Source organism: Poecilia mexicana, unplaced genomic scaffold (genome assembly GCF_051168715.1).
Source record: "Poecilia mexicana isolate PSO_F unplaced genomic scaffold, ASM5116871v1 scaffold_17, whole genome shotgun sequence".
Classification (NCBI taxonomy): Eukaryota; Metazoa; Chordata; class Actinopteri; order Cyprinodontiformes; family Poeciliidae; genus Poecilia; species Poecilia mexicana.
Window position 1 is genome coordinate 14770099 of NW_028263386.1, and position 24458 is coordinate 14794556.

The 24458-nt window shown below is 39.9% G+C and overlaps 2 protein-coding genes across 3 annotated transcripts in view; one reads left to right on the top strand and one right to left on the bottom strand.

The window, feature by feature from the left end:
• znf521 (zinc finger protein 521) overlaps positions 1-6122 on the top strand; it is a 114574-nt gene extending 108452 nt beyond the window's left edge. For both annotated transcript variants that reach the window (XM_088014856.1, XM_088014855.1), the window contains exon 8: positions 4678-6122. In XM_088014856.1, the coding sequence (XP_087870982.1) occupies positions 4678-4707 (30 nt within the window). In that variant the 3' untranslated portion in view covers positions 4708-6122. The remainder of the gene's footprint in view (positions 1-4677) is intronic.
• A 9891-nt stretch (positions 6123-16013) lies between these two features.
• LOC106920563 (histamine H3 receptor-like) lies at positions 16014-23732 on the bottom strand. Its single transcript, XM_014991654.2, has 3 exons — positions 23269-23732; positions 22653-22819; positions 16014-17275 (listed from the first exon to the last, which is right to left on the bottom strand). The coding sequence occupies exons 1-3, from the start codon at positions 23513-23515 to the stop codon at positions 16517-16519; spliced, it is 1173 nt and encodes a 390-aa protein (XP_014847140.1). The 5' UTR covers positions 23516-23732; the 3' UTR covers positions 16014-16516.
• Positions 23733-24458: the final 726 nt, after the last annotated feature.

Below are 24458 nucleotides of genomic sequence, written 5' to 3' on the forward strand. Positions count from 1 at the left end.
CTGATGCAAGAGATGCACCTCTGTTGCCTCACTGGAGACCGGGCACTATCGATGGAGACCAGAGCAATGGGGAACGACATAAAGAATGATTAGTTAATAAATCAGCTCCCTAGCCGACTTGCTCTTTCCTGGTTTCTGCTCCTTCCCCAATCGTTCCCCATTATTTTCTCCCTCCCTCCCCCTCGTCTCTCTGCAGCAGCATTAAATCCTGAAGACACGTTGCACCTGTTTGCATGGGTACACCAGACCCCTGCCGGGTGTTCTCCCTCCTCTTCCACTACCCCTGAGGGCGCTGCAGTGGGGTGATGTAATCAGATGAAAGTGTCGGTTTAACGGTGGCATGGAGCCTGAGATGTGAAGAGAAGCGAGAAGAGAAAAGGGGTGCTCGCATCTCAGAAGGCCGAAGCGGGTGTGCCTTATCGATCAGTGCAAAATTTAATTTAGTGTAGAATTGAGTTGCTACGGTTTACCTGAACACCGCTCGTAACTACAGCAGGCCTATGTGGCCAGCAGGTGGTTGAAAGGATCGAGGAGGAGATTAAGGGTTGGATATAAGGGAGGGAAATGGATGATAAGGGGAATGGCAGAGTTTCAGGGGGAATAGAATTGGAGTTAGGATGAGAGCTAAAAGGCTTAATGGAGGGCATCTAATCCTAAATTGCTGCGATTCTAGTGTGACACCATTAGTGACATCCTCTTTACGGGTGCAGTGGACATTTTGCTCATTTTCTTACAAAAAGCAATGAGCGAACTGCATGTGTGATATCTAATTTGTGGCTGCACACTGTAGGCATTCGTTGCGCCCAACAACTGCACAGAAGTAACTTGGAAGAACTTGACAAGGATGAAGATTGGAAAGCGGATTTCCTCCCTCGCCCTCCTTTCCACTCCTTTGTACTTATACACAGAACAGTTTATAGCTGCTCTGCAGAGTTCAATATCCACAGAGATAAAGGTATCAGTTTCATTTTCTCTTAGCGTATTTTTTTTTTTCTTCTCCTTTTTTTCTTCTATTTCCCTTTAGTCTGCATGGCTGCCACAGCCACTGAAGTCGTTTAACACCGTCCTTGAGAAAGCCCTCAGTGTAAAAACTCCTGGCATGTTTAAGGAAAAAGGTAGAATGCAGTTATGTGTCAGGCAGAGCTGGGACATTCAGAGCGGGGGGGGGGGGGGGGAGCTGTTCCCCAGAGGGGTTATTTTCCCCTCTAATAGCTGTTACGAGCCCTACATTATATCCAAGGAGCTACATTCCTTTGGGGTCCAGACATATGCACACTGACACAAACACACACACGCACACACACACACACACACACGCACACACACACACACACACACACACACTCTCCCACCTAGATGGACTGGCACATTCACACACACAAAGGCATGCACACTCAGTTGAGCACAAATTTTCTCTGTTTCTCTCTTTTGCACACACATACACACACGCAGTCAGTTCTAGCCGCTTTGCTCTCCCCCCGTGTCAATATCCTGCCATTTGAAGTCACGTACTGCAGGGGCTTCTGGGAGTCACTGAGGAGCCAGGCTGACGGGTAATGGGCCGCATTCATTAATAAGGTTGCCGTGCTCCTGTCCCTCCTCAGCAACGCCAAGGATGTCTTCACCGGAGGGGGGGTTGGCGGAGTGTGAGGAGGGAGATGAGGTGAGGTGAGGAGAGAGGGAGAGCATCCCATGGGGAGTCTCCTCCCAGACTCACTTAAAGGAGCTTTATTTCAGCAAGAGAGAGGGGAGAGGGAGGCAGGAGGAGCTGTCCAGGAGCCGCCTCTTTAAAAAAAAAAAAAAAAAAAAAAAAGGGGGCCCCGGCGAGCCACACTAACCCGTACCAGGGTCACAATCCTGCTCCCCGTCAAACAGCTTATTACCCCACCTGTCGGGAAGTAATCGCCCCAGCTAAAAGGAAAGCTGTCGAGGTGTTTAAATGCTTTATGCGGAGGCAGCTGAAAGGGTAAAATGGGACGGAGTGAATTCAAGGGGGGGCTAATAGGCATCTCTCAGTCCTGCCTGAGGGATTGTGCACCAACAGTACTGAAGGTGACTGCTTTGGTAAACCGCCTCTCAGGTTGGGCAGGAATGTTTAATAGTTACTAAAACAAATGCTGATGAATGCACTTTTATCTCTTAATTGTAAACTTGCACTCACCAGGCTCTTTATTATAAAACCTCGCTCGTCCTGGGCTGATCTCCAATTTCCCCTTCTGAACTTTCTGAATCCTGCATGTCGTAGTTGGTTCAAGGCCCCATAAACTTGGCTCAGAGATTTTGGTCCAATTTGAATTGATGTCTTCATGATTTGCTGCCGATTTGTCAGCAGTAAATGCATGATGTGATGTGAATCTCACGTTCCAAAAATGCGATACTGGGTTGCACTTTGATGACTGAGGAGCCTATTGGAGTAAAATGAACTTATTGACATGTTCAAGTAACCTGTTTGAGAAGAGCCATATCTTGCTGGTTGTAGCTATCGTAGCATGGTTACACTGTGGTAGGATGGGGTGTGTAAAACATGCTCAACTGATGTCAAGCCTCATCAGCAACCTGAAGCATTAATCCAGTGTAGGACGGATTCATGCTTTAATGTCGCTTAAGCCAAATTCTGACCCTGTCATCTCTCATAGATGAAATTCCTCATCAGACAAAGCACATTTTCCAATCAATTATTATCTGCTTTTAATAATCCTGAGAATTGTTGCCTGACATGAGTGAAACCTGTGGTCTTGTGGTGCTGTAGCTTATCTGGTTCAAGTTTCAGTGTTGTGTTCAGAAATGGTATCCTGCATACGTCGGTTGATAAAGCATGGTTGTGTGAACTGCTGTTGCCTTTTTATTATCTCCAGTCTGTCAATTCTCTTCTGAACTCAGCATGACCTTTTGATCCATAGCACCACACAAACAATATCCACCCACTGGATATTTTCTTTTTTGGACCATTCTCTATATGCCCAATTTTGCTTTTTGTTGCTTGGTTTGAACTTTAAGAAGTCATCTTCTCCTAGACGCCTAAATAAATTGAGTCACTGCTATGTGATTGGCTCATTTTTTGCGGTTTTTGCTAGTAAGCGATTGAACGGACGTATCTAATAAATTGGCCAGTGGATCTATGTGCGAAATGAAAAGCGTCCACTATGATGTTTGCGTGCGTGTGCACGCATGTGTGATGATGACTCTGTGACAGGTGTGTCTAGTCCATGCCAGTTTACGGAGTCCAAGGCCATGTTTTAAACAGAGCGCAGCAAGTGGGGCATGTAGTTTGCATTAAAGGGATTAGCAGTCACTTCAAAAGATGACCTGGATTCAGCCCACCAGGGACACCCGTTACACACCCCCTGGTCCACACTCCCTTTAAAGAACCTGGCACAGCTGCCCCACTACAACCCCACTCTCAACTGTGTGTGTATCTTTGTGTGTGCGTGCCTGCATGTATTCCGGAGAAACATCGTAACAGAGTTATATCCTCACCTTGTGATGGCGTCATGGTTAATTGTGCCCCAATACATATTCACAGAGGTGTGGAGGATCAAATCGTCAGTGGCCTTACCTGCACCTCTTGACATTTTCTCTGCAGGGTTACATGTGTAGTGCATTTAATAAATGTAGGCAAACTCCAGGGAAGATTTTCTATGTGGTGTGTCAGAGTCTTGTGATGGATTTGTTGCCATTGGGGCAGCCTTTGATTGAGGTTGGAATATTTTCTGTCAGTGGCCTTAAATTATCTTGTTGGACCAGATCTTAAAGGAGTAGTTCACAGTATTTGAAGTGATGTTGATGTGGACACAAAACTTTTTTTTTTTTTTGTATTGATCAACCAAGTCGTTTGTTCAGTGGTCTGTACTTTACACGGCCCCAGTGAACCTTTTACCTTTTCTATAAGAATCAATATTTCTGATCAAATTATCCACAACTGAAATCCGGATATTTGTTTTGTCACCACCAGGCATACTGTTTAATTTCAGACTCTTGTGGGATTTTCATTGTGTTTAAACTCAGATTAGTTTTTCCCAGAAACTGAAGCTAACGGGTAGTAGAGGGGCCAAGACCAACGTAGCTTCTACTGTGTCCAACGCTATAAATTTCATGGTAGTTTATGCGAGTGCTTTGTAGAACCTTTAAACAGTTTTGGTTTTGACTGGCATTTACAAAGAGGGCAAACATATTTTTACAAAGGAAATGGGGTTAAAAGGTAGAGTATCCTGTTAAATATGCCTATCCTCAATTAGTATAAGTCCAGTTTAGTTGTTCTTAGACTAACAGCTGGTCTCAGAGGGACCATGTCCAAAGCTAAATGTGTCCACCTTAAAACTCATTCTCACTGTGTTTTTACAAACTGTATTTCTTTGGTCTTCAAACAGTTTGACCAAAAGTTATCCCGAAATGGTAGACGGTCACTTCGTTCTATGTCCCTCTTAGACTAGCTGTTCGTTTCATCCTCCGTGTCAACTTATCTGGATTTGTACTAAATCAGGACGCCAAGACTCATCTGTTACAGGAGGGATAGTTATAGCTTTTGATTTTTTTTTCTAACAGATCTTCTCATAGCAAAATTCAGAACCTTCACTTTTATTTTCTGTGCGTGTGTTCAAGTTAAGCATCCATTTATTTCGTATAATCATGTCTTCCGTCTCTTTTTGTGTTTTTTTTTGTTTTGTTTTGTTTTTGCAGAACCACACGTTGACTCAACACAGCAGCTAACGTGGCAGAGCTCAGTGCCGTGACCAAGAACAAGGATCGCATGACGCACAGAACCAATCCTGACCGCCAATTACTGTCGGCGTATTTTCCCACTGACTGACTAGTCCTGAGCATTCGCTTCAGTCACACCACCAGAAACCACACCGCAGAAGAAGGAAAAAAAAAAAGAAGAAACAAAAGCAGAGAAAGAACATAAAAGAAGCCTTTCGGTTCTTTACTGTGTCCAAAGTAAAGAAAAGGCCATCTTGTTTGTACATAGACTTCTTTATGTGTTCCTTATCTACAGGTATATTACAATCTTATACAGTATTTGCCATTGTACAGTTAAAAATGTTTGTCTAAAAAAGAGTAAAGGAGGGGAAAAAAATATCATTAAATCTGTCAAAGAAAATGGGTATTGACCCATCTTATGAGGAGGCGTGCCATAACGAGCATAGGACTCTTCATCACTGGCACTCCTCCGTGCTGTATACAGACACAGTCAATCATTATAAGGTAAAAATTTTGAAAAAAAAAAAAAAAAAAGAACTGAATTCACCAGCATAGGCAGATATCTTGTCTGTGTGTCTGTCATACAGTAAGCATGGCTGCCGGAGGAGCAGCTGTGAATGACGGCGCAACAAATCTGCACTGCCTGTGCTGAAGTTCACGCGAGAGACGGGGAAAAACTAAAAACAACACAGAGAAGAGAAAAAAAAATTTAAAAAAAAAACAGGACAGGGGACAGACAGGATGCTGATATATGCAAATGCAGTGACACAGATTTGGAAAAGGCTAGCTCCTCTGGTTGGCTCGTGAACAGAGGCGTGAAGCTCCCATGTGGCTCTCAGAGCGTGGGGAAATCTCCGGCCCACTGATTCAACCTGTACATTTCTGTTATTAATGTTTACTGCTTGTTGAAGCCAGAAGATTACTGGAATTTTCTCCTTTTTTTTTTTTTTTTTTTTCCATGTTTTGTTATCTCTGTGTATTTTTCACAATTTGAATTTAGGGCATGAAGACTGAGCTCAAACTCAGACTGTCTCGGGGATACAAACGTAGTTCTAAAACGCCGTCCCTGGCTCTCCTGGAGAGTGTCCGCCCAACCCTCTTCCTTTGCAGCGTCTCATTGCCCACTGCTCAAACTGGAAGCCACTGTGGCACCATACAAAACTCCTGACCCATCCTGTATTGTAAATGTTTTGCATTCATTGAACCTGAGATGCACTTTTGTATGAAACTTTCATGTTTTGACATTTTGACTGAAATTTGTTCGTATACAGTTTACAGGAAAAACACGATCTCCTGCGGCAAAAAGGAAAGTTATCTCTGATGTTATTAAAATGTATTGTACAAATATAGAGTTCTGTATTTGGCAGACCTCATTTTTTTTGTGTTGCACATGTGATGGAAATAATAAAAACTGTATGAGGAAATGGCTTTAGTGTCGCTTGCTTTCTAAAAGCTTTGTGTGCGGGGAGTGTGTGAGAAGGCAAACACAATTAACCCATCAGACAAGACCTATGACAGCGCAAGCACAATTATCATCCAAAGCTTGCCAGTTTTTTTTTTTTTTTTTTTTTATTGTATCAAATTGCATCCTATTTTTCCTCACTCCCTCGTGGCAGTCGCTAACGAACATCTGAGCATCTTAAGGGAGGTCTTTGTTATTAATGACTCCATTACCCATCACCCTGTGCGGTCCCATTCTACACACCCTTGCGTAAGGCCTATTTAGGGAGCCTCCAGCGCTCCGGGGGACCTGGGAAAAGATTCTCCTGCCTTCACAGAATGGGACATTAGCATCTGTCTGTCTCAGCAAATGATTCATCAGTGGTGACACAAAAAAGCTGCCTACGATTTGTTGAAGCTTTCACGTTTTGCTTTGGAAAAGCCTTGCTCTGAAACTGAAAGCTTTTTAACTACTCTATAACAAGACACAACAATAACGACACGCATGCAGTGGTTTCTAAATCAAGTTTTCTAGTGGATGCCAGTAGAAAATATTGCATTATTGACCATGGTAAACACAGTATTATTCCCACAATTTTTACATTATTATGGTCCTCTGTTCAAAACATACACTGGGAATGTTTTTTGGATGAATATGACCCCACAGTGCAAAGCACAACGGAGAGGGCAAAACATAAGACGCATGTAAAAGAAAAAGCCTTTACTAAGTAATCACTGAATCCAGTTTAGTGGGGTTTGCTGTGTTTCTTGTGAAGTGTTTTCTGAAAAACTGCTTTCTTCCCATTTTTGTTTTATTACACTGTATTTGTCTACTATACTTGCTTTTTTTTGAACATTTTTTCAAGTTAATTTTGTTTTGTTGTGTACATATTGTCCACTTTATACAAATAATCACAAAGCAATTTTCCAGTGCAGCATGGTGAATGTCCTCTTACTCATTTACTTTAACTTAGATGCCCAGTTTCAAAGATTCTCATTGGCTAGCAGGATTCAATTTCTATGATGAGGATTAGATCAATTATAGACAAACTGCAGCCCCACATCCATGTCAGAGATGGTACATCCCGGCATTAAACTGTCACAGGAAATGCAAGCTGGGCATCCATTAAACAACTTTGCTAGCATCTCCCTTTGCCAGACACTTTTAATAAGCTTCAAGGGCATTTGAACAGATCCAGAACTTTGCTTTGCCAGAGATGGACTGGCCCACATCATCCATTACATTAAATTGGGTGGTGGCCTCCAGCTCATATTTATGATTTAATTAAATTCACTTGTGAGGCGTATCAAAACCACTGCGGCCTCGCTTTTAGCGCCAGCCTAAGCAGCTCAACGCGCACACACGTGCATGGCTACATACATTAGTGCGCACACACGCGGCGTGTTCCTGACACACGCCCAAGTGCGAGACTTTGTAGGCGCTTTGGCAGACGGTTCTCTAGGGTTCATTTAAAGCAATATAATTACACAGCTCCCAAGTATTCTTCCATCAGAAAGCAGCAGAATGGATGGCTTGTTCAGAGATAACTCAGCCTGGCTGATCCTCTACAGTGCCGTCGCACTGCACATAACCTTAATGCAAGTGGCACTTAATGTTGCTAAGAGCCTGGCCAATCCTTAATGAAACTGGCCAGTGGGGCCAGATGTTTGGGAGTAGCTGAAATGGTGTTGTTTTTATCTAAGATGCGTTTAAAATAGCATTTGTTTGTTTGTTTTTATGGGATTTTTTTTTTTTTGACTTAAGAGCCACATACCTGCAGTCCTCTCGAGGAAAAGCAGCAGTCTGTGTTAAGACTTTATTAAAGAAATATGAGCTCCTGCTGAAGCTGTGCAACATGCTGCAGTCCAGAAAGGTAAAAATGTGGCCTTTCATCCCTTTTGAACAAATATACATTCAGTGGTTCTCCCTTGTGTTCCAGTGTCCTTGCTTTGCTCTTCTTTGGTGCAAAATTTAGTTTGGTGAAAACTCCACATTGTTAGGCTGTGCATTCCTCTGGCTGAAGGAGACCTCAGAGATCTCTTATGGCATTCAATATGTGCGCCCAAGCATGAGATCCAGCTCCATTTGGCTGGGAGATCCACTGGGACAGTCTGAGGTAACCTAATCTCTCACACCGGCACTTCACATCCACAGAGCCATCTTTTCACTTCAGAACTATGTTAGCAAAATGGACGTCTCAACTCGACTATGTAGCCCCATCAGGATGTTTTTGATGAACGCAAGGTCTTTGCTGTTGTCCTATGGGTTTTCCTTGTGTAATTTTGAGCATTTTATCTTTAAAATGTGACAATAGCAGCAAGTTTTACACTGTTTCTTTGTTCTAAAGAATAAATATTCAAGCATGCGTCACCAGATTTTTTGTTTTCAGAAAAAAAAAAAAAGTGAAAGGAACGAGGTGTCAAAGAATGATCAGTTAGATAATATATTTAAAATAGAGGTAACTAATTTTACAAGGAAATTTTAATTATAATAAAAACAGAATGCATGAAGGCTAAGCTTTATCATTAGGACCTTTGTCAGTTCTGTTACCCTAAACAGAAAACTGAGCCAAAACCCTTCATCAATCAGTAAACATCACCTTCCTCGCATTGTGAAACAAAGCTGGAATAAAAAGAAAAAGAACATCAACGAAAGAAAAAATCCAACATAAAATAATAATTAATAGAAAACATTTTAGGAAAATATAAAAACAGATATTTTTTATATATGTAGAAAATAGTAAGCAAACCATACGGCTAAAGACGCAATTTTAGTGGCCATTATAAAGTAAACTTAGAACAAACATACAAGGAAAAAAATACTAAAGACACTGGAAAGAAAAAAAAAGACAAAGTAAACAAAGGAAAACAGAAACAAAGCAAGAAAAACACTAAGAAGTTATCTGAAAGAATTGTGGCTCAATTTAAGAAGCAATAGACAAGTTTTCCAATGGTATAGATTTATTCCCAAAAGCAAATAATCAACCAAACACATATTTCCTTACTTTGGTTAATGTTGAATCAAACTTAGCAGATGAAAAAAAAAAGCAAATAACCATGTTAACCATGTAATCAGCTCCACGTTTATTAGTAGAAATTTCCATTTTTGTTGCTTTTAGGAGTTTATGTTTTGCTTTTGATTTCCACAGTCCTACTCTGTGATTGTCTGAAAAAAAAGGGCTAATTATCAGATTTTAAACTTGAAACTGAATGACAATCATTGACAAGTCATAATTTCTCTTTCATAAATGTTCTAATGTCTGTAATCTAATCGTGCAATACATTCACTTCTAATCTGGCTCTAATCCATAACAACTCAGTTCTCTTCACGGACAAACAAAAACTCTCTCCTCCACTGTACCCTCCTCTAATGATCCCCATGTCTCCTGCACTGGGAGAACTGAAGGTGAGTATCACCCTCCAGTCATCTCCCTCTGCCTCACTAAGATAGACACCTGAAATAGACAAGCCACCCTCCCCCCCCCCCTTTTTTATTTTTTTATTTTTTTTATTTCTAGTATATGTGTGTGACTGGATGGGGGAGGATTTTCAAAAATGTATTAAACTCCAAGCAATGAAATATAGACCAGGTGGGGTCAAATTCCCAGTAACTCTCTTGGCTCCGTGTAGCCAGCTCAGTTTGGTGTGAGTGAGGAGGACAAGGGAAGAGCCTAACAAGAGGAGTGAAAAGGGAAAGATACTATCAATAATGCAGAGTACGCTGTATGGGGTTGAAGGTAAAAATGGAAAATACACTGACTGGTACATAGAAGGGCTGGCTGAATCCTAGGCTGTACTTAAAAGTTTTTAAACATGGTAGAAGTTTCTACACAATTGTTATTTTTGCTGCGTCTTTCCTTTAAACAGAATGTCTCGTCGCACTTCAATGAGTAAATACAAAAACCAGCTCTGCAATCATGATTTCATTTGCTAAGGGTGAAAAGTTGCTTAAACTAAACTCCCCCAAAAAATAACGAAAACAGATATAAAAATGCCTAAAAGATCTCATAAATAAAATGGACCAGGAATAATCGTTAATGTCCCTAAGTGGGGAAATTAAGCTTTCAAGAAAGTGACAGGAAAAATGGAGGCATGCAGATTCACACAAAGTAAATTTTTATAAGAATTTATTAAGAATTAGAGACTGTGCAGTAAGAGCACGTTTACGATGCAAGGAGAGAAAATATTGTGCGGTTTTTAAAAATAGCATCTTTGGATTCACAAAAAATGTGCAACTGAGTAAAATAATAGGACAAATGACCCAAATCTAAGTGAGTTCCAGAACCAATGTGGAACAAAGTCACTAACACCCATAAAACAGGACCACATTTGCATCACTTTACAGCTTAAAAACTGCTTTGCGTAAAGAATTGAAGCATGTAAGAGTGACAACAAAGCAAAAAGGCAAATCTGTGGGTAAACATGGTTTCATCCATTCGTCCATTGTCTATGCCCACTTATCCTTGCAGGGTCGCAGTGGGGTCTGGTACCGATCTGTAGAAGTCATTACAGCAAGAGACGAGGGACCTTGCACGGGTCAGCAGTCCATCTCAGGGCAACATGGAGACACACAGGACAAATGACAAACACACAAACACACTCACACCAAAGGGGAATGCAGAGGGACCAATTAACCAAACAGTCATTATTTTTTGATGGTGAAAGGAAACCGGAGTACCTGGAGAGAATTTTGCATGCACAGGGAGGGATTGAAACCCAGAACCTTCTTATCTTTTCTTATCCTGTATTTAGTGCAACTTACCATAAATTCCAAGCAAATGTCCTGGCAATACTGAGGAAACTCAAGCCCACAGCAAGATGCTGCCACCTCTTTTCTCGTCACGCTCTGCCCTCCAGCAATCCCAGTCTCCATTCCCACAGTTCATTCATGTCTCCTCCTCTCCCTGTGCATCTTTTGTATTGTAAACAACTCACAAAAGCATGACAAGGTCTCTGCAAAACGTTCCCCTCCGCCTCCCTTTCTCCTCTCCCAGCTATTTGTTATTGTCTCCTCGCTATCGTGCACGGGTTTGTCTCCATCGCATGTTCTTTCTTCTGTTTTTCCTCTGCGTCAGAAAAGCAAAAGTTAATTAAATATGGAACGAGATGGAGCAGCATCTCTTTAAACCATCATGTCATTAAAATGGCATCCCTGGGAGATCAGCTTAAAAGGAGCTGGAGAACAATGTCTCCTCAGTCGGATATTTATGGGGCTGGTTATGTAAACATGCTCTCTTTATTCGCTATGTATATTTCATGTAATTATCACTTTTTGTAGCTCTCCCCCCTTGAGATTCATGGAGGCAAGAAGTTACTGGGGGAATGTCATTAGAGGAGACTATTGTTACAGAGCTGCTGTGATGCCACACAAGGAAGAAAGGTAGATTTTCATCCTGGTGAAATCTTTTATCTATATTTGACTTCATCGTATAAAAATCATCAATGTCTTTTTACATTGCATCTCCAGCTAAGAGAGACAAAAAAAAAAAAAAAAAAAAGCCCAGGCCTTCGGTTCCATTCTCTGCAGTCGCCCGTCTTTAATAAAAAGTACAGCATGCTACAGTATTTTGTTCTCCTCCCAGCATGCATTTGATCTAGACACCGGGAAATTCACTGATGATTTATCAGTTTGCCAAGAAAACGTTGATGCCTCTTTCTCAGCCTGCCCATGCCTCCGTCTATTAGAGGCACTGAAGATCTGGAGTGAACTAGATTCTTCTTGCAGAAAACGCCAGTCACTGGTGCTCAAAGGCCTGGCGCCAGCTGACGGGAAGCCGCTAATTAAGAGGGCTGGAGAGCCAGTGGGGCACCTTACGAAACACGGGCACCTGGGTTTCACATGAGGGGGGCTGGGTGTCCATCACGCTTTGCCCGTGTTGCACAGAGAGCTCTGCAGTCAGCTCTGCCGCGCTGCGATGTTGCTCTGTTTTTACGCATGCATTTTTCAGACACAGCTCACACAAAAACCACCGCTACTCTCCTTGTGCTTCCTCACTCAGCTGGGGGCCATCGCAGAGAAAGAGAGAGAGAGACATCATTGTGTTGCATGATGAAAATATACATGTCAAGGTGCATTTCCTTTAAGTCGGTTGCACTTAAATACATCTGCAGCAAGGTGAACGCACACAATAAAACCTATATGCACACAGGATATAAAGTCCCACGCGCAAAACCTAGCACTCCTCCTCTTGCTATTGTTCACCGAGTCTTCTTTGCTGTAGGGTCAAAATGTCTTTAACTAATCTAAGTGGCTTCGACTTAGGGGACAGTATGAGGTCTGCCATGAGTTCTGTCATTACACTTTGGCGCACCAGAGGCAGATAGAGCTCCCGACCACCACTGAACCTCCCCGTATTGCCATCCAATCCGACACCACAGATGCAGTAAACCTAAGTGAACCGCAGTTTCGAAAGTCGACAGCAATAACCACTGCAGAATTGCTTTTAATCAACGTCTGAAATGAGGGTGACTTGAAGCGTCGCCCCATGCTGATTAAATGTAATTGTTTAATTGCCAAGTGCTGGGAACCCATCCTAAGAGGATTCCAATGGAATTATTTAATCTCTAGTCAGGAGGTGCACTGCAGGAAAAAAAGAGGAGGAAAAACGGAAGAAGTGAAAAGGCCAAAATCAAGCAGAAATAGTCTTTTTTTTTTTCTTTTTAAGTGTGTCCCTGATGAAATATTAACTGTGGTTTACATTTAGTTGGCTGAGAGAGTGAACAGTCTGTGCTGGAACTTCAGCTTCGGAAGGGGTCATGGATCTGACCTCTTTCTGCGCAAAGTGGTTTGATCTTGTCTGCAGGTTCTTTTCTGTGTTTTGGCAACATTCTGGAGTAGTGCAAATGTGGAATATTGTACTGTTCTTTGTAGAAGAGAGTCCAAGGACGCAAAAATGCCTTCAACTGTTAGCATTAAAATACAGTGGTTTCAGTTTACATCTGATACTTTTAATTGCATATAATCCGATTAGGAGTTAGATTTTTAAGATTAAACAGATAGTGTGGGGTTTTTTTGTTAAAAGATAATAAGCAGTTACTGTAAATATATCACCTGCAGTAACTCCGTTTACGTTTTAGAATAAATCCAGATTAGTTGGTCATGGAGGTTGAAGCTAAAGGCTTGTCAGCAGCCCAAATTTCTCACAGGGATCATGCTAATGCAAATTATGCTAATGCTGAATTGAATTTTGAGCTGAAGTTATTTCGGTGATGGTACAGATGAGAACATCATCCATGAAGAGAAAAACACAAAAAATGCCAACATCTTGTTTTCTTTGTGGTCCTATTGAATCAACCTTTACCAACTGCATGCTTGCATTAGATGGTTATTTATCCAGCTGATAAATATCAATGAGAAATGGAGGTAGAAGCCATGGATCTTTCTGTGAAAAACAGGTGATGTATTTTGACTCAAATGAGTCAGAAACATTCGTCAAACTCATTTAAGTCCTCTTTCTTTCCCAATTTGATGCTCGGCTAAATTTGAATGAGTTGTTTTCACCACGTCTACTGCTTAAGGCCACTGAGTCGATGCCAGATGGTTGGCTGTTTTAGCAATTGAAAAAGTGTACCTAATAATATGTCTTGGTTGGTGTATACCACTGTGTTGTTTTGCCTTTAAACATTTGTAATGTCTTTATAAAGAACATCAGATAAGGTGCTTTGCCTCCATTGCTGTGCATGGCATCTCTTAGAACAGCTAATCAGACACCAGATCCAACTAAATTCGATCTATACTAAATAAAGTATGGAACACTAAGTGTACTAAAAAAGATGGAGATATTAAGTCCAACAAAGTGGCAAGGAAATGGAATAAAAAGCTTTAAAAGAGGTTTATCTGATCACAAATGTGTCTTTGCTGAATGGACTCGATAAACCTGACTCTTAGCAGTTGTCTTCTGTTTGGGGTCACACCCCCCTCAGGATCATTGCCTCCGGTTATCAGCCTTGACCAAGAAGAGCAGGATGAAAAAACAGGCAAACACACACTTCTTCACATGTCTTAATTATTATCTCCCATTGGAATTTCCCTTTGCTTGGACCAATTTAAGCTGGCATGATCCCCAACACTGCCTCAGTCAGCGGCCAATAAGATTGGCACACATGCCATGACATTTCAATCTATCATCAAAATCAATAGCAGTATCCCCCACTAATATCACTGCACACAGTGCACAGAGAAAGTGCTCTTGCTGTCACATTTGAGAGTAAACCCAGCTTTGCCGTTCTGCTGAGGACTGCAGTTCTGTCAACCCCAGGGAAATGTGCCTGCATCCCTCTGGTCAGAGCTGCACTGCTGTCCCCCTCAACCACGTCGTGGGCTGAGCGGGGAGCGAGAGGTGGGATGGGGGGCCGAGGGGAGCATAGCAGAGGCTTTGTTCCCTGCAGCTGTGCCCTTATTCCCAGCACCTGACCAGGGGTCCAGATGTGCACACAGGCAACAGCAACAATTTGAGCAATGCAAGTCCCCTTTGGGAACCAGACACCTGCAAATGAATCCTCAGGATCTGACACAAAGGCATAATTACAGGTCTAACAAGTATGCATCCGGAGAGAGAAATGTTTAATCTCATCAAATCAAGCTTACATAGAGACAGAGGTATCGGAAAACAGTTTTGCACTCTCAGCATTTCATGCACACATCAAACAAAAGTAGTATGCGTTTGGCACAAACCCAGAAACGATAGGGCACAATGTGGTCATTCACAGTGAAGTGCTGAAATCCATTTTAATTATTTCCTCCCAGGCTTTCCACAAAATCCTTCAGCTAGCGTCTGAGATAAGTGTGTTGATGAAAGTCCTCACTAGCATTCCTGTGAAACAAAAATGTATAGATAAATATATATTTTAATCAGAGGTCTTTCATTAAAGCCAAGTGGATAACATTTAAACTATCAATGTGTATTATTGTTAAAGGATAAATACAAAGCATTCAACTGCAAAACGGCTATCTCAGGCAGTTTGCAACATTAGCTGAAGCGAAGAACATGCCACAATAACATATTTATATCTAAAGAAGACCATATGGAGGATGCGGCAAGAGCGCAGCCACTTGTGATCATTATTGTCATTATCGTAAAAATGACTTTTTCTTTTAAACAACAAATTTACACAGCAACATCAAAGTAAACCCGGTAAATCTGTTGAAAAGTGTTAACATTTTGAAAGCTTGCTTCAATACGTTATTGCACAGTAAAGGTTAACGGTGACATCTAGTGGTACAAGAGGATATGCACACCTTTTTATACTGTAAACTGTTTCCAAATCCTCCCGCGGTCGAATATTTGTTTCTGATGAATTTCAGACAAAGAAAAAGATCATTTGATGCCTCCCATAAAATTAAAGAGGCTCATAAACCTCTAAAGTCGATGGTTATGAGGAAACTGAAAGCATAGCAGCAGGAACAGAATAAGTTTTGTTTGACGGTTCATTCCGACTTATACACCGTCATGTTGCGACCACAAACTTCTGCATAGTTCATTGGGATTTCATGTAATATGTTAACAAAAAGGAGCGGATAAGGAGCGGATTGTAAGGAACTTTTGTCAGTCTACAAGACTGCTATATCTTTTGTAGAAGAGTGGCAAGTAGTACAGTAATATTAAAATAAAGGCTAAATGAAAAGCTTTAGATAAAAGCTTGAATGGCCCAGTTAAAGTTTGGAATCCAACCAAGACAGGACCTAAAAGACACTTTTTTTTTCTGGTTGAGAATGTGCTGTAATTGTAGAATTAGCTGGTTCTACAAAGAAGAACACTACTAATTGCCACCTTGTGTTAGTCTATCACATTAAATCTCAATAAAATACACTGGAGCTTGTAGAGGCAGAGTGACAAAATGTGAAAAAGTGCTGTGTTGTTTCCTCCACTCTTTGACAGCAGAGGGTGATATTGGCATGTCATCATCCAGTTTTGGCAAGGATTCAATGTAGAGGACAACGCCTTAAAATATCATTTTAAAATATAATTTTTATGAAGGATATATAGAGCATATTCTACTGATACGGACACTGACACAAACAATAAATAAATCAACATATTTCATGACTCCATTATATATATATTTTTTCTAGCGCATATGAAAAATCTCCATCTTCAACTCCTAAGATGTTTCTTGTTTTGTACAAATGGCAAAGAGCTACTTAAAAGGTGCATTTACTTCTGATAAATAAACAACAATATTTACTTTTGTGAATATGCACATGAGAAAGTATTTCCTTCCTGTTAAATACAAAAAAATAAAAAATAAAAATCAATCAAACACTACAAAATGCAGTTGGAAACTCAATTACGACCCGTATGACAAATTGTTGGACACAGATTATTATAATCTGCTTTCAATCAATTGTTTTGGTACATTGTCTGTCAGTGTCTTCCTGTCACTGGCCAGGGCGCAGGGCAGAGGAAGGCGGAGTTGTGTACCGCTTTGGGCAGAGGATCTTGCTGAAGGCCCTGCGGAAGCTACTGTGGCACAGTGGGTACAGGAATGGGTTAATAGCTGAGTTAAGCCACAGGAGCCAGAAGGTGACCTCATACCAGTGATGCTGGATGCATCGCCCTCTGCAGGCAGCACGGATGATCATCAGTAGGGTGTATGGTGCCCAGCAGATGGCAAACACACATACTATGATGGCCAGGGACTTAGCGATTTTCTTATCCCTGGACAGACGGCTAGGCTGAGCAGCCCTGCTGGTTGAGGGATCCAGTTTACCCAAACAAGGGGAGGAGGTCTGAGAGTGGAAGGAGCCTCTTCCAGGCAGCTTTATCCCAAATCCCCAGTTGTGGGATAGAGGGATGCCTTCTGTCTGGGCAGAGGCCGGTTCACTTGCCTGAAGCTGGTGCTGAAGTTGGGCCTCCCTATGGTGGCGCCTTCTCCTGCGTATACTGAGGTAAATGCTGAGGTTGAAGAAAGCCACCGAGATGAAAGGAGAGAAAAACTCCAACATGGAGGCACTTAGCAGAAAGTACCAAGAGTAATAGAACTCTGCAAAGCACTCATCCTTTGGCACGCGGCTTCTGCCCACCACCAGCTCCCAGAATATGATAGCTGGCCCATACAGGACAAAGGCCAGCACCCAGACTGCAATCATCTTGATTATGGCTTGATGAGTCATGCTCTGTCTGGCTCGATAACTTACCTGCAGGAAAAATAAGCATAAATCAGAAAAATCACTTGGATAAAGCTGCAATTAGTGCCACTGTCTTTGGATATTACAAAGATAGCTGCAAATGCCTTCTTTTTGTAACCATAACAGCAATAATATATGCTGTGTTTAGATTGATTGATAATATAAAGATTTTTTTTTTTTTTTGTGATCATGGACTAAAATAATTTGTTCAGTAGGAAAAAAAATACTGATTGATTTTCTACAATTAATGTTGTACCACCATTGTTGGTATAAAATTATTTTAAAATAGATTAAAATGATTTTTTTGGGGGGGTTAGGGATGGAGGCATTTTACTTTACTAATTCAAATTGGTCAGAGTTATTTGAAATTTTTTATTTGCAATCTGTTGAAAAAGCAAGGTTAAAAACAATAATCTCCAGATGTGACAGAACTGCAGCAAACAGAGGCTTCAAGTCTCACAGTGAAGCATGGTGGGAGATCTGTGATGCTGAAGGCTTGTTTCTCTTCCAAAAGGCCTTGGAAACTTTGTTAAAGTGTATGGCATCGTAAAACAAATCTTTAAAATACATCTGATGAGCTCTCAGAGAAAAAACAAAAATGTATTCACCCCCATGTCTGTTAGGATAAGAATAATAAAAAAAACATAGCCATTTTAACACAGGGACACAAAATCAGCTGTTTTTTAAAGGCCATCTCACTCTGTAGCCCTAAATCCTCTCAAGAAATGATTTTTAGTTGAGCTTAAGAGAAGAGAGCATAAGACAGGACCCAGGCCTCTGAAAGGTACAGAAAGATTATGCAAAGAAGAATTGTCAAAAATTACTCTCTCTAAATGCTGTTCTGTCGACAAAGGGAATGCACTACCAATTAACGACAGGGGTGCCGGCAATTCTGAAATCCATGATTTTCTACAAATAATTATTTCTTAACAAAAGGACATATGCATGGTAATATTCAATAAATTGCAATATGCTTATTAGATTATGCTTATTATGCTTATTAGATTAAAATGACCTTTTGACCGTTTGAAAATACATCCTTCAAGCAGATCATAAACAAAACTTTCATTAAGTCCACATTTCTGTATTTTTTTTTAAATTAATCTAAAGTAATAATCATATCTTGAATGTCATGTTTTCATTAGCTGTAGGCAAGAAAATAATCATAATTAACAACAAAGGCTTAATTAAAAACATCATTAAAATCATCGTCTGTGCATAATTAATTAATAACTGTGTAAATTGAGTTATTAAAATAAACATTTTATTTAAAAAAATCAAAATTATTATTACATCTACGTTAAAATGCTCTTTATAAAGTATTTTTTATTTATTTATTTTCAGTACAACCTTAAAACAACCGAAGAACAGAGATGGACCAGCATGAATCCTGTAGCATTGAGAAAAAATAAGAGAAAAGTAAGGATAAAAAACATTAGACCTTTAAGCCACTAAGTTCATAAATCATGCAATTAAATTGATCATACCACAGAACTAAGAGCTAGATTTCCCAATAATAATAATAATAATAATAATAATAATAATAATAATAAAATATTTTGAAAGCCTAATGTTAGTTTTTGAGTAACTTCACAACTTAATGAACTATTAAAGGAATTTTAAAAGCCTGCTATGCGGCAGCCAACTCCTGACTAATGAACATTGACTATGGGTTATCAAGACAAACCATGTCCAACAATCCAACACCATGTAGTGTTTAAAAGTGTGTGAATGAGTATTAAGCCAATGAAGCACCTCTCATGACCACTCGTCTCAATTAATGTCACATCCTGCGTCCCTGTCCGCGTCCCTTCTCAGTGGACAGCAGACTTTAGAGCCTCTCCAGCTCCTCTGAAAATCTCTCACTGTGCTTCTTTCTAATTAGCTTCAGTGCAGAGAATATTAAACCTGGATCCACTTGTGTTTGTACAAATTAGTTTGTACCTGACTCCGAACCCTGCTGCATGTCAATCATCTGCCGAAACCAAGAATTATAATGTTCAATGCCTTGGATTCATACATCATACATCTTGAGGTTTTTTCATAATTTCCCCATGACAACCACAAATCTCACTATACTTGAAATGGAATATGGCAAAAGCCTCCAATAAAGGCATTAGGTTTACACTGTCTTTTGTTTGTTTTATTTTACACACACTTATATCTATCTATCTATCTATCTATCTATCTATCTATCTATCTATCTATCTATCTATCTATCTATCTATCTATCTATCTATCTATCGATAGATAGATAGATAGATCTATCTATCTATCTATCTAGATAGATAGATAGATCTATCTATCTATCTATCGATAGATAGATATCTATCTATAGATAGATATCTATCTATCGATAGATAGATAGATAGATAGATCTATCTATCTATCTAGATAGATAGATAGATAGATATCTATCTATCTATCTATAGATAGATAGATAGATAGATAGATAGATCTATCTATCTATCTATCTATCTATCTATCTATCTATCTATCTATCTATCTATCTATCTATCGATAGATAGATAGATAGATAGATAGATAGATAGATAGATAGATAGATAGATAGATAGATAGATAGATAGATAGATAGATAGATAGATAGATAGATAGATAGATAGATAGATAGATAGATAGATAGATAGATAGATAGATAGATAGATAGATAGATAGATAGATAGATAGATAGATAGATAGATGGATGTAAATCAAACTATTTACTCAAGTCCTTGGTCCTTCTTTTAAAAATTCCTTCTTTTAAAAATTATGCTCTACTTTGCATTGGGCCTTTTACAAAAATAGTAATAAAAAATCCCAATAAATTACATCTAACATTGTGGTTGAAATTTTGGAAAATTTGGAAATATTTCTTTTGCAATGCTCCAAACCTTAAAAATCAATTAAAGACATGTCTAATAATCCTGTCAAATTACTATTAACTCATTCCATCGATGAAACTAACAACCAAAAGATGTTTCCTCTCCAAAGCTGTGAGATTTTGACAGCTCTCTCTCTCTCATGCCAGCTGTGTGTCGTCTGACTCCACCTTTTCTTTTCAAAGACAAACTGTGTCTCTGACTGCTGACAGCCCTTTGTCTCCCAATGTTCAGAGAGAAATGCTTTTAGGAAAATGTTGGTCGGCTGCAGGCGGCCTGTGCCTGCAGCGATTGATCTCTCCAGGTTGGAGGGACCATGGTACGGAGGAGGACCTCCATGATCAAAGCTGTCTAATTAAAGAAGAGGCTCACTCTCTCTCTGGTGTTATTTGTATTCATTGCTCTGATGTTAAGTGTTTGCCTCTGAAAGGAGACAGAGCACTCTCTTTGTCTCCTGTGCCAAGCATCATCCCACCTTTTGAGTTGTCACAGAGGTAAATAGGATACAGTCAGCCGGGTTACGCATGTCCAAAAGGTGCAGAAGAAGAAGCTACCGGAGGTGATGAAAGGCTTAAAAATATATGCATATTTTATTGCATATGGATAAAACGTGGGTGACAGAACAAATATGTAAAGAAAAATTTTTAAGTTTTGAAATGAAAAATTAGAGGCCATTGACAATGATTTGTCATGTTTGTGTTTATTTCCGAAGGCCAATCTTTCCCAAAGTCATAATCTGACTTTTCTATTTTCGTCATGAGGGAATAACTATAATTAGTGGTGGCACCAGGCCTGAAAGGGTCAGGAGTTATTAACCTTCACAGATGGACACGTTTGGGAGGATGCGTGCCCCAACCACTGGTCTTTGAGTCACGTCAGACATAATAATAAAAAAAAACATTGCACACAAGCTATGAATATTCTGATCAAAAGATTTATATTGGGTCTGAACAGGTAAAGTGAACCTCTTTAAGAAGATGTTTTTATATTTTAGAGAAGTTGGGACACAAAGTCAGTTCTGGTTTGACTTTCTCCCTGGTTATTTTCTTCCTCATAAGACGGCTGACAGAAAAGCATACACAGCCCAATGAAAAGTGTGGGTTTCTGTAATGTGGAAAATAAGACGGCGATAAGAGGATTTTGAAACCTTCTTTGCCTTTAAAGTGACATATATTCTTTATATTTCAACTGAAGAAACACATTTGTTCAGATGAAACAGTAAAAAAACAAAGATGTTCCAGCAGCATAGTTTTACAGTGCTGCTGTAAAGTGGAAAAAGCTCCACACTCATCTATACCTGGTTTGGCTCCTCAACACGGTGGGGCCTAAAAGCTACATTTGGTTAATTCTTTTGTTTGACTTAAGATTTGTTCAGTTTGTATTGATGGAATATTTATGTGTTTATTGTTGTTGGTGTCTAGTTTGTTTATTTATTGTTTTCTGGTTGCTCGATTTCATGTTTTTTTCTATCAATCCCTCTCGGTAAACTAGGTATGACAGTCAGTTGTTTCCACTGCATGTTGGTGTACACATGACCTGCAGCTTTAAAATAAATATACCTCAAACTTAATTATATTGCTATGCCTCTCTATTAAACATTGAGCCCCTGCAGTCAAAACTGTCATCAGTCATTGGCAAAGTTGTGCAGATGCTTAAAATTGTAATGATATCTTTTCTGGTTACCCTGTCTAGACTTTTACTGAGCCATTCCAAAAATATGCTTTTTTTAAAAAAATTATTATATTCAATGACTGGCACATTTTCATAATTTCATCCCTCTTGATTAAAGAAAAACAAAACAGTCTCACCACTTTTCACTGTGCATATATTGCATGGTCAGTGTGGTTTTTGTGGCAAATAAATTGAGGCCAAAAGTTTAACCTTTGGTGTATCAGAAAATTAAAAAAAAATGTATATCTACAAGGTTTCAGGAGATTTCAGCCAACCAAGGATGTATTCTTTGAAAGAAAAGACATTGGTTTTATAGTCCTACAGCTTCTTCAAAGTTGCTGTTGTCATTTTGGCAGCCTCTCTTACCAGTTATCTAGTTTTTCCTTCAGTTTGAAGCAATGTCCAGGTTTCTAGTGTCACCTTCTTGTCCCATATTTTTTCCGGTTATGGATGATTGTCTTCACAGGGATTTGGTAAATAGATAATGTGCTGTTGTTATTTTCAGCACCCTTCTGCTGACTGGTACCTTTGTTCAATAAGATCACCTTTCAATGAGATTGAGGTTTTTAATCTCTGTGGTGGGGTTTTTCCTGGCAAAATAAAAGATAAATAGAAGTCCTCCAACTGGAATTCTTTGTTTTGCAGCTGAATTGTATCACATTAAATGTAAAAAAGAACAAAAAGTTTTGAAATGACTTATAGTGGTCTCATTTTTCACAAACAACCTAGACTGTGTAGACTTTTTAGGTCGACTTTAAATCATCCATGTGGGCTGCCAGTTGCTGAAATTCACCTGGCTGACTCTAAAATATTTAGGAACAGCATGTTCCACTCACCGCTCTGGTGACAGAGAGGAAACGGTCATAGCTGATGAGCACAATGCTGAAGACAGATGCCGAGCAGAGCAGATAGTCCGTGACCAGCCACAGCTTGCACAGCCCTCGACCCAGCGTCCACCTGCCTGTCAGGATGTAGGGGATATAGACGGGGATACAGAACGCCCCTACACAAAATTGATGAAGAATAGAACCAAAGCATAAGGCCTGACAGTATAATATGCTCTTTTTTAAAGCACTTTGTAACATGTAACATATTGATACAAATGTATTTATGTCACTTTACAGCAAAACATAAATTTTCAAAATTCATAGAATAAAAATATCATAGCAGCAGAAGGCTTTTTTATTGCTAAAATAACCTCAGGAACTATTAGTGTCTAAATATGTCAATTTTTAATTCCTTCCCTCCATCCACCCAGCAGTAGACAATGACTGGATAAAACTGGGGAACACTGGACTGATTTGAGGGACGTAACCAATTGAGAGGATTCCAGAACTTCATTTGGCAGGCTAAGGAAAAGTACACACATGTAGCGTCCATGTAAGAAACCGTAAAAGTTTAGTATTTTCTTATTACATCCTCTACTTAGGAAGATTAGAAGATTGAACTCACCTACTAGAAAATCTGAGATTGCCAAATTCAGGAAGTAGTAATTGCACTGTCTCCTCAAACTCTTGTCCACCTTAAAAGCCAAAATGACCAGCGCGTTACCCAGAACTATCACCACGACCAAAGTCACCATCATCACCATCAGAATGACAAAGATGGGTCCTGAGAACACGAAGCTGCTCTGGATTCGCGTTGAGGGATTGTCAAAATAGTACCCGCTGGAGTTGGAATCAGTGTGTTCCTCCGACATGGTGGAGACGTGAGTGGTTAGAATCCTTAACAGGCAAGTGCCAACGAAAATAATAAACCAGCAACAGGTGCCTGGCGGACGAAAACTGCGATCAACACCCCCATATGTGCTCCGAAAGCTCCGGGCTTCCCGACGAAACTGAGCACTGTGCTCAGAAATATCCACGAGAGAGCGCAAGACGCGCTTCCATAACGCATGCCTGGATACCTGATGAAGTTTACGCAGGTTTGGGAGCAACACCTCTGGACGATTTGGAGTGACAGGGTGGCATTAAATGGCACCCTTTGCCACTCATGCGGAAATATTGTTGCTTTTCAGCGGAATCATTACCGGAAATCCAGCTCTGTAATCCCCCGAATGTTAGCGTTGCTTTTAAGGATAAATATTATCCCCTTAAGCACAAACATAAATATGGCTGTGTTAAGAAGAATCATACAAAACAGTGTCATTGTCCACTGATACTGGCATTTCAGCACAGTGAACACCCCAAAGTGCCTAATCTGTTTTATTCAAATGTCAGCCTCATGATGTGAATCAACACAGCGGGATGTTCCACTGTTTAACTCAGACATATTTCCCTTGATGAAAATCTTCATATTTGATTCGCAGACACACATTTGTTCTCTCCTGTAGTACATGGGGTATGAGACGGATGGTTACCACGGCACAGGAAATCCATTTTTTTATGTTGTTTGAATTAGAACAAATGCTCATAGAACACAAGTTATAAGATACTCAACCTGGGAAGTATTAGCTTATTAGGTAGCTATATTTAAAAAAAAGTGCATGGATAATTTGTTTCAAGTCATCAAAGAATAGAGTTTAATGTATAATAAGAATAAAGTTCCCACGTCAGAAAAATAATAACACCTAACCCTCATTTTTTTATACTGCCTTTTGCAATACAGGTTTGTGTCAATAAATTTGAATATTACAAAAGTTT